Source organism: Pristiophorus japonicus, chromosome 17, assembly GCF_044704955.1.
Source record: "Pristiophorus japonicus isolate sPriJap1 chromosome 17, sPriJap1.hap1, whole genome shotgun sequence".
Classification (NCBI taxonomy): domain Eukaryota; kingdom Metazoa; phylum Chordata; class Chondrichthyes; family Pristiophoridae; genus Pristiophorus; species Pristiophorus japonicus.
Genome location: NC_091993.1, coordinates 57018417 through 57034643, shown reverse-complemented (window position 1 = coordinate 57034643; position 16227 = coordinate 57018417). Strand labels below are relative to the sequence as shown.

The 16227-nt window shown below is 45.6% G+C and overlaps 1 protein-coding gene across 4 annotated transcripts in view; it reads right to left on the bottom strand.

Moving 5' to 3' along the window:
• LOC139227751 (ligand-dependent nuclear receptor-interacting factor 1-like) overlaps positions 1–2622 on the bottom strand; it is a 34686-nt gene extending 32064 nt beyond the window's left edge. For 3 of the 4 annotated variants that reach the window (XM_070858745.1, XM_070858747.1, XM_070858748.1), the window contains exon 1: positions 1560–2622. In XM_070858745.1, the coding sequence (XP_070714846.1) occupies positions 1560–1618 (59 nt within the window). In that variant the 5' untranslated portion in view covers positions 1619–2622. The remainder of the gene's footprint in view (positions 1–1559) is intronic. The other variant, XM_070858746.1, reaches the window with a different exon arrangement.
• Between the last annotated feature and the right edge of the window lie 13605 nt (positions 2623–16227).

Genomic DNA, 16227 nt, shown 5'->3' with positions numbered 1-16227 from the left:
TAGGGGACGACTTTGCCGGACACGGCGCATACACCGAGCGGAAGAATGCGGGCGCTTCCCCCCTGCATTCGGTGAGCGGAAATACCGCGCTGAGCAGCGCCAATCAGAGCGTCGCAGCGGAAGCGGGCTGGCTCCTCCTCCATTGGGCGAGCCTGCTGGGTGGGTGACGCGCGTGGAACGCTGGCAGGCAAAGGGAGCCAATGACTGCGCCGCGACGTGGTGACGTCGGGGGGAGGGGGCGTGGCCAGGCCGTGCGCTGCAGCGCCACCGCCCGCCAGCCGAGAGGAGGGGAGGGCAGCTCTGGCTCTGGCCCCGGCCCCTCGCCGCAGGATACGGGCGGTGCGACAAAAGGAGCACTATGTTTCCGTACCACAAGTCGTGCCTGAGACGGCGGGCGTGTGCCAGGCAGGGGCACCCCTGGTAGGCGGCGTGGCTGACGGAATGCATTGGATCCGGGGACAAGGAGTGAGGGAACGCTGAGTCACTGCTGCCGGGCCGTCTCTCGCCGTGAACTGAGGCTGCCTGAGCTGCTGGGCTGGGCTGGGCGGTGCGGGGCTGGGGGGGGTTACACGTCGGCCGTCACACAGCACCCCCTCTTTATGACAGCCACAATAACAAGTTGCCCCCGTCACTCTGCCCCTGGCAATGGCTCTCAGCAGCCTCAGCAATCTGTCAGCTCACGTCACTCTCCCTATAACTTTTCTCCAATCCACTTATTAGCGATAACTGGCTGAGAATACACCTAGAGAACCTCTCCGACTGCCCGATCACTTATTGTATTATATGGCTTTAAAGATCGAATGCAAAGTGGAAGAAGTCACACGCGAGCCGAGATTCTCAGCGGGGCGTTTACGTGGCGCTTCGCTCTCAACATCCTGTGTAAGCTCACCGGTTATCTGCAGCCGGCGTACTCTTGACGTAAAACACATCGGTTGTTCCGGCTTTGAATTCTGAGATTGCCCAGTAGGCGGACCTGACTCTCAGATGCCAATACAATTTTACCCTTTGGGGTCTCGTCCGTCTTTCGGATCAGACATTAAACCGAAGCCCCTTCTGCTCTAATATAAAATCAGAAACAGCCCCGTCTGCTCTCAGGTGCCCGTAAAAATCCCGTGCCACTATTTCGAAACCAAGCAGACGATTTCTCCCGGGTGTCCTGGCCAATATTTATCCCGCATCAACATTATTAAAACAGATTATCTGATCATCATCACATTGTGGAATCTTACCGTGCGCAAATTGGCTGTTGTGTTTCCCCTACATTACAACAGTGATTCAAAAAGTATATCTCTGGTTGTAAAGCGTGTTGGGACGTCCGGTGGTTGTGAAAAGCGCTATATAAATGCAAGACTGACTTTCTTTCGGAGCAAAGCTTGGCAGCAATATCAATTTCCAGGGGCAAACACATTTCAAAACACATGTAGTTTTGCAATAATAATGTTTTTTTTAAATCACAATAAAAACAACCAGAAGTGGTGACAGAAGAGCGAAACACTTGCACAAGGCCGGAGTGGCAGTTTAGAATCAATGTGAAGTTACACTGCAAGCTCAGTACTCACCACGGAGTGTTGTCCGAGCTGTCTGTGCTTTGTAAAACTAGGGTCTGCATGTTGCTCATGGTGGAGGCGGCCCGGGCCGAGCCCACGGACAATGCTGGTGCCCTGCAGGCTGTATTTGCAGCAGTGCCCGCAGCCCCAGTGCGGGGCAGCCGCTGCCCGTGTCGCTGCCCCTCTCGGTCTCAGTTGTTGTTGTTGTTGTTGTCGTCGCCACCAACATCAGCGAGCCGCAGCGCCCCTCCGCGGCGGCGGCCGGAAGCGCAGCCCGCTCCCACAATCCTCGGCCAGCAACCCAGCGCAAAATGGCGGCGGCTTAGGTGGGCCGTCCGTGAGGGCGCCAAGAGCTGGGCCCCGACACACTGCAGCGCTTCACCCTGCAAAAACAAAGGGCCCGGCCGGTGAGCAAGGAGGCAGGCCAACAACACTGCACAATCTGACAGACATTAGATACCCGATCACTTAAAAAAAACAAATAAACTTCTTTGATCTGCCCTCGAGAGGGAGACAGTGGGAGGTTCAGTTTTAAATCAATAAAGGTTTGCTGGGTGCAACAGGTCGCGGCGGCAGGGGGAGCCGGCAAAGTGCGGTTACCTAGTCTCCATCCAACGGCCAGCCGGGCACCAAGCACCAACGCTCGCTCGCGCGCTCCGCCCGCTGCGATTGGGCGTGGGGTGAACCCTGACCCGCCAGCGGCCGCCAATCAGGGGCCGCCCCACCCCCTCCCCGCGCTGCTGCTCTTCTCAGTGCCCTGAGCGAGACGGCGCGCGAGCAACCCTGCTGTCAATCAAACGCACACACCCAAGGGCCACGCAAACAGCAGCGCTGTCACTTCTTCCCTCGTCCGATCTCCCAGTTTATAAATGCATTGCATTTATTGCACATTTGTATACACTATCATATAAGAGAAGATACAAACTATCACCACGGTTGCTTGCTTGTTTATGCTGTAGTTTGAGCCCGTTTTAAAACGCAGACGCAACACGTAATTCCTCCAGCAGGGTGACCAGTGACGTAGATAACGAAGCAGATTGCAACACAAATGCCGCCGATAAAAGTTGTGGAAACCCGTCGCCTCAAACAGTAATTTGTATAAACTCGAGTTCCTGTTTTTGTTCATTGTATAGGAAGCGGTCATCTGTTCGAGTGTCGTTTCATTTCCTGTCGAACAATACGCGGTCTCTGACGGCGGTATTTCCCAGCATATTCAGGGCATTTATCAGCAATGTACAATGTGCAGTATTCCAAGATTGTGCTGCACGTTGGCGCTTGTGCCGCCAGTGTTACCTAGTGGCTGGTTGCTCGGCTGACAGCAGCCGGAAGTTTAGCTTGTGTAATCCTGACACAGGTTACAAAATGTATCGTAAAAGCCTTTCCGAAAATATCGCGATTGCCATAATCTACCGATGCATTTTCAAAGCTGGGGATTTTAATTATTCAAGATAGGTTCATGGCGCCCTAAACCTCATCGTTCCTTCCTCATCCTGTGTGTGTGAGCGATGCGGTCGCCATGATTACTTGTTTGCGTGTTTCTAGCTGAAAGACACACATCCTCTGACGCCGTGAAGTGCGAGTGCTCACAATGAAGCTGCCTGTCAAACTATTTCGGTCTATATTTCTGCAAGTTTCTAGGTTACCAGCTGACCCCCAACCATTTGTTCCCCAGGAGCCTAATATGGTTTCTGCATCAGCAACATTTGGGCTGTCAGGAGGACACTAATTGTGGGTTACTGGTTACTGTCGCCTTCTGCTCGGAACCCGAGCGTCCACAGTGACTAGCCAAATTACCGATTTCACTGTTTGAGTCGAAGAAGCATCGCCAAGTGTTTATATGCATTTCCCCTCCACAACTCTTTAAAAATCCGAACACGTAGACAAGTTCCGATTAATTTGACACTTGCAAGTCCTCCTATAGTGCAATCGTTGTGCGTGGGTGTGCGCTCCCCTTATATATGCGTGTGTTTTGCTCATGTGTCTGTATATTTCCATGTGTCTGTGTGTTTTTCCGAGTGTGTATGTGTGGTTCGGCCCTTGTGTTTTGCCCCGTCTATGTGATTTACCTCTGTGTGTGGTTCGCCCCTCTGTGTGTCTGAGTGTTTTGCCTCAGAATGTGTTTCGCCCCTTTGTGTGTGTATTGCCTTTGTGTGTGTTTTCCACTTCGTGTGTGTGTGCTGTTCACCGGTGTGTTTGTTTTGACCCTGTGTATATCTGCTTTTGCTCCAGTAACTGTGTTTTTCCGCGTGTGTATTTTGCCCCTGTATGAGTGTATGTGTTTCCCCCTCTGTAATTTCCCTCTCTATGAGAATGGGTGTTTTACCCCTGTGTGCATGTGTGTGTGTATTTTGCCCCTGTGTGTATGTGTTTTCCCCTGTGTGTATGTTGCCCCTGTATGAGAGTGTATTTGCCCCTGTGTGTGTGTGTGTTGCCCCTGTATGAGAGTGTATTTGCCCCTGTGTGTGTGTGCTGCCCCTGTGGGAGAGTATATTTGCCCCTGTGTATGTGTGTGTGAGTTGCCCATGTAGGAGAGTGTGTTTGCCCCTGTGTGTATGTATGTTGCCCCTGTATGAGAGTGTATTTGCCCCTGTGTGTGTGTGAGTTGCCCATGTAGGAGAGTGTATTTGCCCCTGTGTGTGTGTATTGCCCATGTAGGAGAGTGTATTTGCCACTGTGTATGTGGGTGTGCTGCCCATGTAGGAGAGTATATTTGCCCCTGTGTGTGTGAGTTGCCCATGTAGGAGAGTGTATTTGCCACTGTGTGTGTGTGTGCTGCCCATGTAGGAGATTGTATTTGCCCCTGTGTGTGTGAGTTGCCCATGTAGGAGAGTGTATTTGCCACTGTGTATATGCGTGTTTTCCCCGTGTGTATGTTTCCCATGTAGGAGAGTGTATTTACCCCTGTGTGTGTGTGTGTTGCCCATTTAGGAGAGTGTATTTGCCCCTGAGTGTGTGTTGCCCATGTAGGAGAGTGTATTTGCCACTGTTTATATGCGGGTTTTCCCCTGTGTGTGTGTTGCCCCTGTATGAGAGTGTATTTGCCCCTGTGTGTGTGTTGCCCATGTAGGAGAGTGTATTTGCCCCTGTGTGTGTGTGTGTGCTGCCCTGTAGGAGAGTGTATTTGCCCCTGTGTGGGTGTATGTTGCCCCTGTATGAGAGTATTTGCCCCTGTGTGTGTGTGTGCTGCCCATGTAGGAGAGTACATTTGCCCCTGTGTGTGTATATGTGTCCATGTAAGAGAATGTATTTGCTCCTGTGTATGTATATGTTGCCCCTGTAGAAGAGTGTATTTGCCCCTGTGAGTGTGGGTGCTGCCCCTGTAGGAGAGTATATTTGCCCCTGTGTATATGTATGTTTTCCCCGGTGTGTGTGCGCGTGGTTAATCTCTGATCAACGGGCGGCCTAGATGGGCCTAGTGGTCTTCTGTTCTTATGCATCCTCAAACAACTAGATACGGTGGTATGGGATGGACGTGTCTTTAATATCAAATAGATCTTGTTGTTTTATTACACAAACTCCGTCACCGCCATTTTTCTGTTTATTTCTCCACTTCCTTCTAACAGTTTTGCTAAAATACCCACGTGGGCACCCGAACAAAGAACCGATCCCCTGCAACAAGTATTTTTGAGATACTTGATGCCGCGATGAGCCCTCAAGTCTGCAGTTGATCCTCTCGGCTCTATATTTTAATAAAATCATTCAGAAGATAATTCTGCTCGTTTCTATTCCAAAGACTGCCGTCACAAGAGCAGTAAGTAAACAGTTTACGACCTGAAGGTAATGAGCCCGTCCAACTGATCACAGAACATTGTGCACAGACAGCAGGGAATCCGATCTCAGAATCAGATAACCGCATAGCCTTTCCTTTAGAGGCCAGACAGAACGTTACGATGTGAACTAAAATTTCCTGTCGATGTCAATTTAATCCGAACGCCCTGTATCGGCCTACTTGGTGCCAAGATGAATATGGTCTAAACGGATTGTGTGCAGGAAACAAAAAAGTTAAATAGACTGAACTATTTTTTTTTGTTCCTGCCTCTTCTGATCTTTAAACTAATCACGTTTGTCTAAATTCGACCATGGAGAACGGCTACGACTAATTAGTATTAACGTGTGCAATGTATTGTCAGGGACATATACATATTGGGAAAAAGCCAATTACATTGTGGCTTACGGTGTTCAAAGGAACATTTAATGCAGCCTCTTCCTTTTGGCATAGAACTGAGGACCGGTTCTTCCCTTTCCTGGTACACACTGACTACCATTTCTGTGGCACCCTTGAAAGACTAACTCGAACTGCGATTGCACGTGGCAAAGACTCACTCGCACTGATATTGCACTCCGTATAGACTGACTCAAACAGATGTTGGACTTTATGAAGACTTCAAGCGTTTCGCATACAATTAATTACGTTGATAGAATCATCGAATAATGAAGCACCGAAAGAGGTCATATGGTCCAGTGTCCCCGTGCCGGCTCTTTTGTAGAGCTGACCAATTAATCCCTCTCCCCGACTCTCTCCCCATCGCCCTGTCTCTTTTCTCTTTCAATTAGATATCCAGTTCCCTTTTGAAATTTACTATTGCATTTGCTTCCACCACCCTTTCCGGCAGTGCATTCCAGATTACAACTTGCTGTGTAAAGAAAATGTTTCCTCTCATCGTCTCGCGTTCTTTTGCCTTTCACTTCAAATCTGTGTCTCTGGTCATCCACCCTTCTGCCACTGGAAACGGTTTCTCGTTATTTACTCGATCAAAACCCTTCAGGATATTGAGCACTTCTATCAAATCTCCTCTTAACCTTCTCTGCTTTAAGGCGAAAAACATAGAAACATAGAAAATAGGTGCAGGAGCAGGCCATTCGGCCCTTCGAGCCTGCAGCACCATTCAATATAATCATGGCCGGACATGCAAATTCAGTACCCCATTCCTGTTTTCTCTCCATACCCCTTGATCGCTTTAGCCATAAGGGTCAAATCTAACTCCCTTTTGAATATATCGAACGAACTGGCCTCAACAACTTTCTGTGGTAGAGAATTCCACAGGTTCACAATTCTCTGAGTGAAGAAGTTTCTCCTCATTTCAGTCCTAAATGGCATACGCCTTACCCTTAGACTGTGACCCCTGGTTCTGGACTTCCCCAACATTCTTCCTGAATCTAACCTGTCCAATCCAGTCAGAATTTTATGTTTCTATGAGATCCCTTCTCATTCTTCTAAATTCCATTGAATACAAGCCTATTGATCCATTCTTTCTTCATATGTCAGTCCTGCCATCCCGGGAATCAATCTGCTGAACATTTGCTGCACTCCCTCAATAGCAAGAATGTCCTTCCTCAGATTAGGAAACCAAAACTGTACACAATAGTCAAGGTGTGGCCTCCCTGCTCCTAGACTCAAATCCTCTTGCTATGAAGGCTAACATGCCATTTGCCTTCTTCACCGCCTGCTGTACTTGCATGCTAATTTGCAATGACTGATGTACCACGACACCCAGGTCTCATTGCAGCTCCCCTTTTATCAATCTGTCACCATTCAGATAATATTCTGCCTTCCTGTTTTTGCCACCAAAGTGGATAATCTCACATTTATCTACATTATACTGCATCTGCCATGCATTTGGCCATTCACCTAACCTGTCCAAGTCACCCTGCAGCCTCTTAGCATCCTCCTCACAGCTCACATTGCCACCCAGCTTAGTGGCATCTGCAAACTTGGAGATATTACAATTCAATTCCTTTGTCTAAATCATTAATGTATATCATCAATAGCTGGGGTCCCAGCACTGAACCTTGTGGTACCCCACTAGTCATGGCCTGCCATTCTGAAAAGGACCTGTTTATTCATAAAAACATATAAGAACATAAGAATTAGGAACAGGAGTAGGCCATCTAGCCCCTAGAGCCTGCTCCGCCATTCAACAAGATCATGGCTGATCTGGCCATGGACTCAGCTCCACTTACCCGCCCGCTCCCCATAACCCTTAATTCCCTTATTGGTTAAAAATCTATCTATCTGTGACTTGAATACATTCAATGAGCTAGCCTCAACTGTTTCCTTGGGCAGAGATTTCCACAGATTCACAACCCTCTGGGAGAAGAAATTCCTTCTCAACTCGGTTTTAAATTGGCTCCCCGTATTTTGAGGCTCTGCCCCCTAGTTCCTACTCTTTGCTTCCTGTCTGCCAACCAGTTCTCTATCCACATCAATACATTACCCCCAATATCATGTGCTTTAATTTTGCACACTAATCTCTTGTGTGGGACCGTGTCAAAAGTCTTTTGAAAGTCCAAATACACCACATCCACTGGTTCTTCCTTGTCCACTCTACCAGTTCTCAAAAATTCTAGAAAAGTTCTCTTTCATAAATCTATGCTGACTTGGACCGATCCTGTCACTGCTTTCCAAATGCGATGCTATTACATCTTTAATAATTGATTCCAACATTTTGGCCACTAGTGATGTCAGGCTAACTGCTCTATAATTCCCTGTTTTTTCTCTCCCTCCTTTTTTAAAAAGTGGTGTTACATTAGCTACCCTCCAGTCCTTAGGAACTAATCCAGAGTCTATAGAATGTTGGAAAATGATCACCAATGCATCCACAATTTCTAGGGCCACTTCCTTAAGTACTCTGGGATGTAGACTATCAGGCCCTGAGGATTTATCGGCCTTCAATCCCATCAATTTCCCTAACACAATTTCCTGACTAATAAGGATTCCCTTCAGTTCCTCCTTCTCGCTAGACCCTCAGTCCCCTAGTATTTCCGGAAGGTTATTTGTGTCTTCCTTAGTGAAGACAGAACCAAAGTATTTGTTCAATTGGTCTGCCATTTCTTTGTTCCCATTATAAATTCACCTGATTCTGCCTGCAAGGGACCTACATTTGTCTTCACTAATCTTTTTCTCTTCACATATCTATAAAAGCTTTTGCAGTCAGTTTTTATGTTCCTGCAAGCTTATTCTCATACTCTATTTTCCCCCTCCTAATTAAACCGTTTGTCCTCCTCTGCTGAATTCTAAATTTCTCCCAGTTTGCTGCTTTTTCTGGCCAATTTATATGCCTCTTCCTTGGATTTAACACTACCCCTAATTTCCCTTGTTAGCCACGGTTGCGCCTCCTTCCCTGTTTTATTTTTTTTATAGCAGATAGGGATGTACAATTGTTGAAGTTCATCCATGTGATCTTTAAATGTCTGCCATTGCCTATCCACCATCAATCCTTTAAGTATCATTTGCCAGTCTATCCTAGCCAATTCACGCCTCATACCATCGAAGTTACCTTTCTTTAAGTTCAGGAACCAAGTCTCTGAATTAACTGTGTCACTCTCCATCTGAATGAAGAATTATACCATATTATGGTCACTCTTCCCCAAGGGGCCTCACACAACAAGATTGCTAATTAATCCTCTCTCATTACATATCATCCAGTCTAGGATGGCCAGCCGTCTAGTTGGTTCCTCGACATATTGGTCTAGAAAACCATCCCTTATACACTCCAGGAAATTCTCCTCCACCGTATTGCTACCAGTTTGGTTAGCCCAATCTATATGTAGATTAAAGTCACCCATGATAACTGCTGTACCTTTATTCCACACGTCTCTAATTTCCTGTTTGATGCCATCCCCAACCTCACTACTACTGTTTGGTGGTCTGAACACAACTCGCACTAGCATTTTCTGCCCTTTGGTATTCCTCAGCTCTACCCATACAGATTCCACATCATCCAAGCTAATGTCCTTCCTTACTATTGCATACTTTAGCTTCTTTAGTCTCGTCACATAAATGAAGTTCCTCAGCCCTGATACCATTCCAATAAATCACTTCTGCACCCTTTCCAAGGTTTTGACATCCCAAGTGTGGTGTCCAGAATTGAACACAATACTCTAGTTGAGGCCTAACTAGTGCCCTGATAACGTTTCGCATAACTTCCTTTTTTCTGTAGTCAAGTCCTCTATGAATAAAGCCAAGGATCCCATGTGCTTTTTAACAGTGTCGGAGTGTAGTCTTGGTAGTTATGTAGTCAAATCAGCACAAGATTTCACAAAGAGCAAGCAGATGAACGGAGTTAAGGTACAGGTCCGCCATGATCTAATTGGATGGCGGAAGAGGCTCGAGGTGGTGAATGACCTAATCCTGGTCCTATGTGCCTCTGTCCCTATGAATGAACATTTAATTTGCTTTTGTGGTATTACTTGACGGGGGCATGTTGCCCAGGAGAAATTCCGGCCCTTCCTGGACTGTAGCCTTTAACATGCGCTAAAAGCAGCGGGAGAGGCGGACGGGCTTGGGTTAAGATCTCATTCTAGGAATGCTACTTCCGAATGTAATGTCAGCCTAAATTATGTGTTCAAAAACTGGAGTGAGAGTAAAACTCATAAACATCTGTCTCAAATACGCGAGTGTTACCCATGGAGCCGAGCTTACATTGTTAAATCAAGCTTCCATTGGTTCTACTGATTGAAATCTTCAATAAATTTTACCTTTGTTGAACCGTTGGATGAAAGGCTAGTCTGCAAATTAGCAAATTAACATGTTTGACGGAGCGCGGTAGGGATGTGCAAACAGCGCAAGCTGCTCATCTTTAATGTTGTTATGCTGGTTCGCTCCCTTCCTTGTAGATTTTATTAAAAGTTTATAAAAATCCCTACCAAATCCTATTAACTGGCCGAGATGTTAAAATGTGGCTCTGCATCAGGCTAAATGTGTACTGCCCCAGAGTGAATTCCAAGTGGTGTGAGATAATTTAATTGAGGTGCCTTTTGCGGAGGTGATCTGTAATCCGAGTCTCACTTATATCGCGACGTTTCCATTGCTGATCGAGTGAGGGATGTTAGCGAACGGAATACATTGCATTTCAGACGCTGTGTTTCAACATCAACGCTGTCACACTCGGTCGATATTCCATAGTCTGATTAACTACAGAGTGAAGCTCCCACTGCTTTATAACAATGAGTTTTAGTCCAACATCAGAAGATCGCACCAGTGTGGCATTTCCTTCACACCAGCCATTCCTGTGGTCTATCTGAGCGAGAGTGCCCATTAATTCTCATCTTATATCTTATACTGTGCAATCTCGTGAATTTCCTCAAGAGCCATATCCTCTAGTTACATAGAATATGCAGCACAGAAACAGGTGTAGCGGTCCGTGTTAATGCTCCACACAAACCTCCTCCGACGCTACTCCACCTAACCTTATCAGCATTTGCTTCTGTTCCTTTCTCCCTCATGTGCTTACTTAGCTCCCCCTCACCTGTATCTATGTTATTCGTTTCAACTATTCCAGGTGGTGGCGAGTTCCACGTTCTAACCATTCTCTAGGTAAAGAAGCTTTTGAATTCCCTATTGGATATATTACTGACTATCTTATATTCATGGCCCATAGTTTTGGACTCCCACAGATAGAAACATTTTTTCTGCAGCTATCCTATTAAAGCCTTTCATTATTTTAAAAACCACTATCGGGCCATCCCTCAGCCTTCTTTTTCCTGGAGCAAAAAGCTCCAGCCTGTTCAATCTTTCCTGATATTTATAAGCTCTCAGTTCTGTTATCCTTGTAAATCCTGCTTTGCACCTTCTCTATGTTCTTCTGTTAGTTTTCTGTACATCCCTATAGTTCTCTTCTGGACGAAAACCACGCGTGTCTACCTCAGCTCACTATTTTCCTTTTGTCATTTAAATAACTTCACTAATGCGAAAACAGAAACGGTCACTCCGTCCACTTAACTCGCTTTCTCATTCCCTTTTTGAGGGAATATGTTGGATTTTAAAAATCCATTTCCCTTATTCCGGGCTGAAGAAGGAATTGATAAAATTCGGTCCTGAATGCTTCAGAAGAGACCCCACAAAGGATCTTGCTAATTTGCTCTTTAGCTCCCGGAATCTGAGCTTGAAAGAGAAATTCCTCGTGTTATGCTGCCTTTCACATTTTGTAATCATGTTCCCTGATTCCGCAATCCCAATTTTCAACAAAACCTATCTCTCGTTCCAATTGTCTTCGGCAGTTTAAACTTTAGAATTATATTCACCCAGGTTTACTAAAGATTATTTTTAGTTTCATGAACTTCTTTCTGATCAAAAGCTGGAATTATATTATTGCCCTATTTGAATGGTTTGCCTGTTTGAATATATTATTTGGCATAGCGGAGACAAATAGATACAGAGTTGTCTAACTGATACTTTACAAAGCGTCACCATAACCCCCTTTGGACTTTAATACTACACGTCTGCTTCGGGATTCCAACATTTCATTTACCTTTTGCAACTGCTGCCATAAACCCCGACAATGGATCCAACATTTGGTTGGATTTAGGCATGGATTGACGTATTCAATCACTCGCGTGTTATATTATAATCCACTTTGTCACCGTCTGTATGTATGTATATATATATGTATATATATATTTATACGAACAGTGGCCAATATATACGTGACCCTACATCTCTTTAATATTAACTGCTATTCTCAGTCCATCTCATCAGTTGCTAATTCTCTTTTGACGTCTTTCTTGAACAATTTTCTGTAAGCATGCCCTCTACACAACGTGAACTATCGCCTCAATTCTTTACAACAACAACTTGCATTTATATAGCGCATTTAACAACAACAACTTATATATGGCAGCTTTAATATAGTAAAACGTCCCAAGGTGACTCACAGCAACGTTATCAAAAGAAAAATGACGCCGAGCTACATAAGAAGATGTTAGGGCAGATGACCAAAAGCTTCGTCAAAGAGGTAGGTTTTCAGGAGCGTCTTCAAGGAGGTACGAGAGGTAGAGAGGCGGTGAGGTTTAGGGCCTCGGCAGCTGAAGGCACGGCTGGCAGTGGTGAAACGATTAAAATCAAGGATGTGCAGAAGCCAGAATTGGAGGAGCGCAGATATCTCGCAGGGCATGAGAAGGTTATAGAGATAGGGAGGGTCGAAAACAAGGTTGATCGTTTTAAAATCGAGGTGTTGCTCAACCGGGATCCAATGTAAGTCAGCGAGCACAGGGGTGATGGTGAATGGAACTTGATGCGAGCTAGTACAAGGGCAGCAGAGTTTTGGATGAACTTAAGTGTGAAGATGGGAGTCCAAACAGGAGTGAGTCGAAACAATCAAGTCTAGATGCAACAAAGGCACGGATGGGAATTTCATCAGCAGATGAGCTGAGGCAGGGGTGGAGTCGTGCGATGTTATGGAGATGAAAATAGCGGTCTTTTTGATGGTGCAGATATGTGGTTGGAAGCTCATCTCTGGGTCAACTATGACACCAAGGTTGCAAACTGTCCGCTTCAACCTCAGATCATTGCCTGGGTGAGGAATGGAATCGGAATTTGTGGCGGGACTGGAGACAATGTCTTCGGTCCTCCCACTATTTAGAGGAAATGTCTGTTCATGGATGTTGGACAAGCCACCTGAGAATTTAGAGGCAATGGGAGGTGGCAGTGAGGTAAGTGTGGTCAGTGTACATGTGGAACCTGACTTTACTACACAATGCATCATTAACTGTCCAGTCATAACGGCTTTATTTCTCGTTGATAAGGATTATCACGTATTCCTCAATATTAACTCAAATTTGACATTGATATGCCAAATTTTCAGGTACCTTTACGTTGCCCTGAGTGATGCTTTCCTACAAGAGCATCCTATTTTGTGCAAAACTATTCTTTCCAAAGACAACAACATTATAATATCTATATCGAGCTAATGAACAAGTTTGATGATAAAAGCCTTTGGACATTATTGGTCAACAATCAAGTTCGAAACACTGTTAGTTAGCAATTACTGTTGTCATAGTTCTGTTGCAATACCTTATCAAAAGTGAAACTATGTGACATCACCTCATTGTGCGCCTATTATCTTTTAGTTGTGCCTTTATTCTTACGTTACTTACACACCTCACAAGCTCAATTCCGTAATGCGGCACCAGTGTTAACAAATGGAACAGGTCGAGCAGTTGGAAAGCTTAGATTCAGTCTTCTGAACAGATAGTCACATTCACCAAAACAATCATATTGTATAAATAGGATAAACCGGAAATGATGCCCTTCAATAGTTTTCGCTTCGATTTGTTACTTATGGCCTAGCAGTTCGTTAGAATCATAGAACGAGACAGCACAGAAGGAGGCCATTCGACCATCGTGCCTGTGCCGGCTCTTTGAAAGAGCGATCCAATTAGTCCCTCTCCCCTGTTCTTCCCCACAGCCCTGCAAATGTCTTCTTCTGTCAGTATATGCACTGGAATCATAGAAGAACGACTTATCAGCACAGATACATCGATTCTAACCTTAAGATAGTTAACGAAAACCCGACAGAAAGCATGAACCATATCTTAAAATTAAGTGTATTCGTTGCTTGTATATGAAATGAGCCACCACAGTGTCCGATGACCTATATCACAGTCTTTGGTTAAATAAGAGAGCGCCGTACAGTGCGCACAGGTCTCCTTTCTTTTAGATTGTAGATACTACTCTGCTCCTTGAGTTACACTGTTATTGTCTGCACTCAACAAGAAGGGATCTGAATTTCAGGTCCTAGGCGATTGGCTTCAGACCCGTTAGGATAGTTAAAGCGGAAATTTAGTAAGGAGATTAAAAATACAGACACTAATCGTGACACAGATGGCATGAAACAGGTAAATGTAGTAAGCAACGAGTAGGATGGTAATAGACTTCAGGGGGAAAGAATGGTGAAATGGGCAGACGTGGTGAATTTTGATAGGAAGAATGAGAAGAAACAATATAAATTACATGACACAATTTTGAAGGGTATACATGAACAGAGTGATCTGTGGGCTATACATACACGAATCTTTAAGGGAGGCAGGACGAGTTAAAAAGACCGTTAAAAAAGCATATGGGAACCTTGGCCTTATAAGCAGAGGCATAGAGGCAAGGGCGTTATGCAAAACCTTGATAATTTACTGGCACAGCTGGAGTATTGTGGCCAATTCCAGGCACCACACTTTAGGAAAGTTGTCAAAGCCTTAGACAGGGTCCAGAGGAGATACATTAGAATGGTTTCAGGGATGCAAGTCTTCAGTTATGTGTTGAGACTAAAAACGCTGGGATAGTTCTTAGAGCAATTAAGGTTAAGCAGGGATTTATTAGAGGTGTTCAAAATCCTAAAGGGTTGTGATAGAGTAAATAAGGATAAACTGTTTCCACTAGCAAAAGGGCCAGTAACCTGAAGACATAAATTTAAGGTAACTGGCAGAACCAGAGGGGAGATGAGGAGATTTTTTTTTAACTCGGCGTGTTGACTATTCCCATGCACTCCTGGCTGGCCTCCCACTGTCTACCCTATGTAAACTAGAGGTGATCCAAAACTCGGCTGTCCGTGTCCTAACTCGCACCAAGTCTCACTCACCCATCATCCCCTGTGCTCGCTGACCTACATTGGCTCCCGGTTAAGCAATGCCTCGATTTCAAAATTCCCATCCCTGTTTACAAATCGCTCCATGGCCCTCGCCCCTCCCTATCTCTGTAATCTCCTCTAATTCTTCCCTCTTCAGCAACCCTGATTATAATCGCTCAACCATCGGTGGCCGTGCCTTCTGTTGCCTGGGCCCCAAGCTCTGGAACTCCCTCCCCAAACCTCTCCACCTCTCTCCCTCTCTTTCCTCCTTCAAGACGGTCCTGAAAACCGTCCTCTTTGACCAAGCTTTTGGTCACGTGCCATAATTTCTACTTATGCAGCTCGGTGTGAAATTGTTTTATCTCATAATACTCCAGTGAAGCCCATGGGACGTTTCACTGGGGTAAAGGCTCTATATGTTATGACCTGGAACGCACTTCCTTAAAGGACGGTGGGAGCAGATTCAATAGTGACTTTCAAAACGGAATTGGATACAAGGAGAATACCTTCCGGGGCTATATGGAAAGGGCAGGAGGTAGGACTGATTGGATAGCTCTTTCCAAAAGTTGCCATAGGCACGATGGGCCGAATGGCCTTGTTCTGTGCTGTATCATTTTATGATTCTATCACAGCTAAAGCGTTTTAAAAACAGCGTTTGCACTGCAATGTATCACAAGTGTCCAAACGTTGCCAAAAGGCACAGCTCCATAACTACCTCCCTCCCCTTGCGCCATACAGTGCCCTGGTCTCAGAACATTTTAACAGCTATTTCGCAGCACGCGGACACCTCCTGAGAGAATGTTATGCATGTCATTTACCAGACTAAGTCTCCCATTGCTGCCAGGTGACGAATGAATGAAGTGTTCACGGTCAATATGAGCATCAGACAAGACGCATTAAACTAACAGTCGATCTTCAATCTTACCCTTTCGATTATTATATAGCGTTGGTATTTTTAACTTTCTAGAAAAGTAAATGAATCGCGGATCATGTAACACTATATATGCGGCGGGACTGTGGGTTATCAGATTGGCCAATCGACCTCTGGAATCTGGCTCCAAATCGGCACAGGCGCATCACATAAAGTTATCTGTACGTCAGGATCGTGCCTGAAACGAGATTTGAGTCCTCTTCTACTGAGTCAGATACTACCCAGCACTAAACGGTCAATCCAATTCAGAGAGGCGAGTGTGAGAAAACCAATGCAGTCGGCGCATTATTGACGGCAGAACGGGAGGGGAGGGGCTTTGATACGCGTTATACCTGGGCTGGGAACGCTCGGTGTTGACACTGGGCGCAAAAAGTGGCTAAGTGCTCCGTTCCTCGGCAGTGGTGACCTTCAT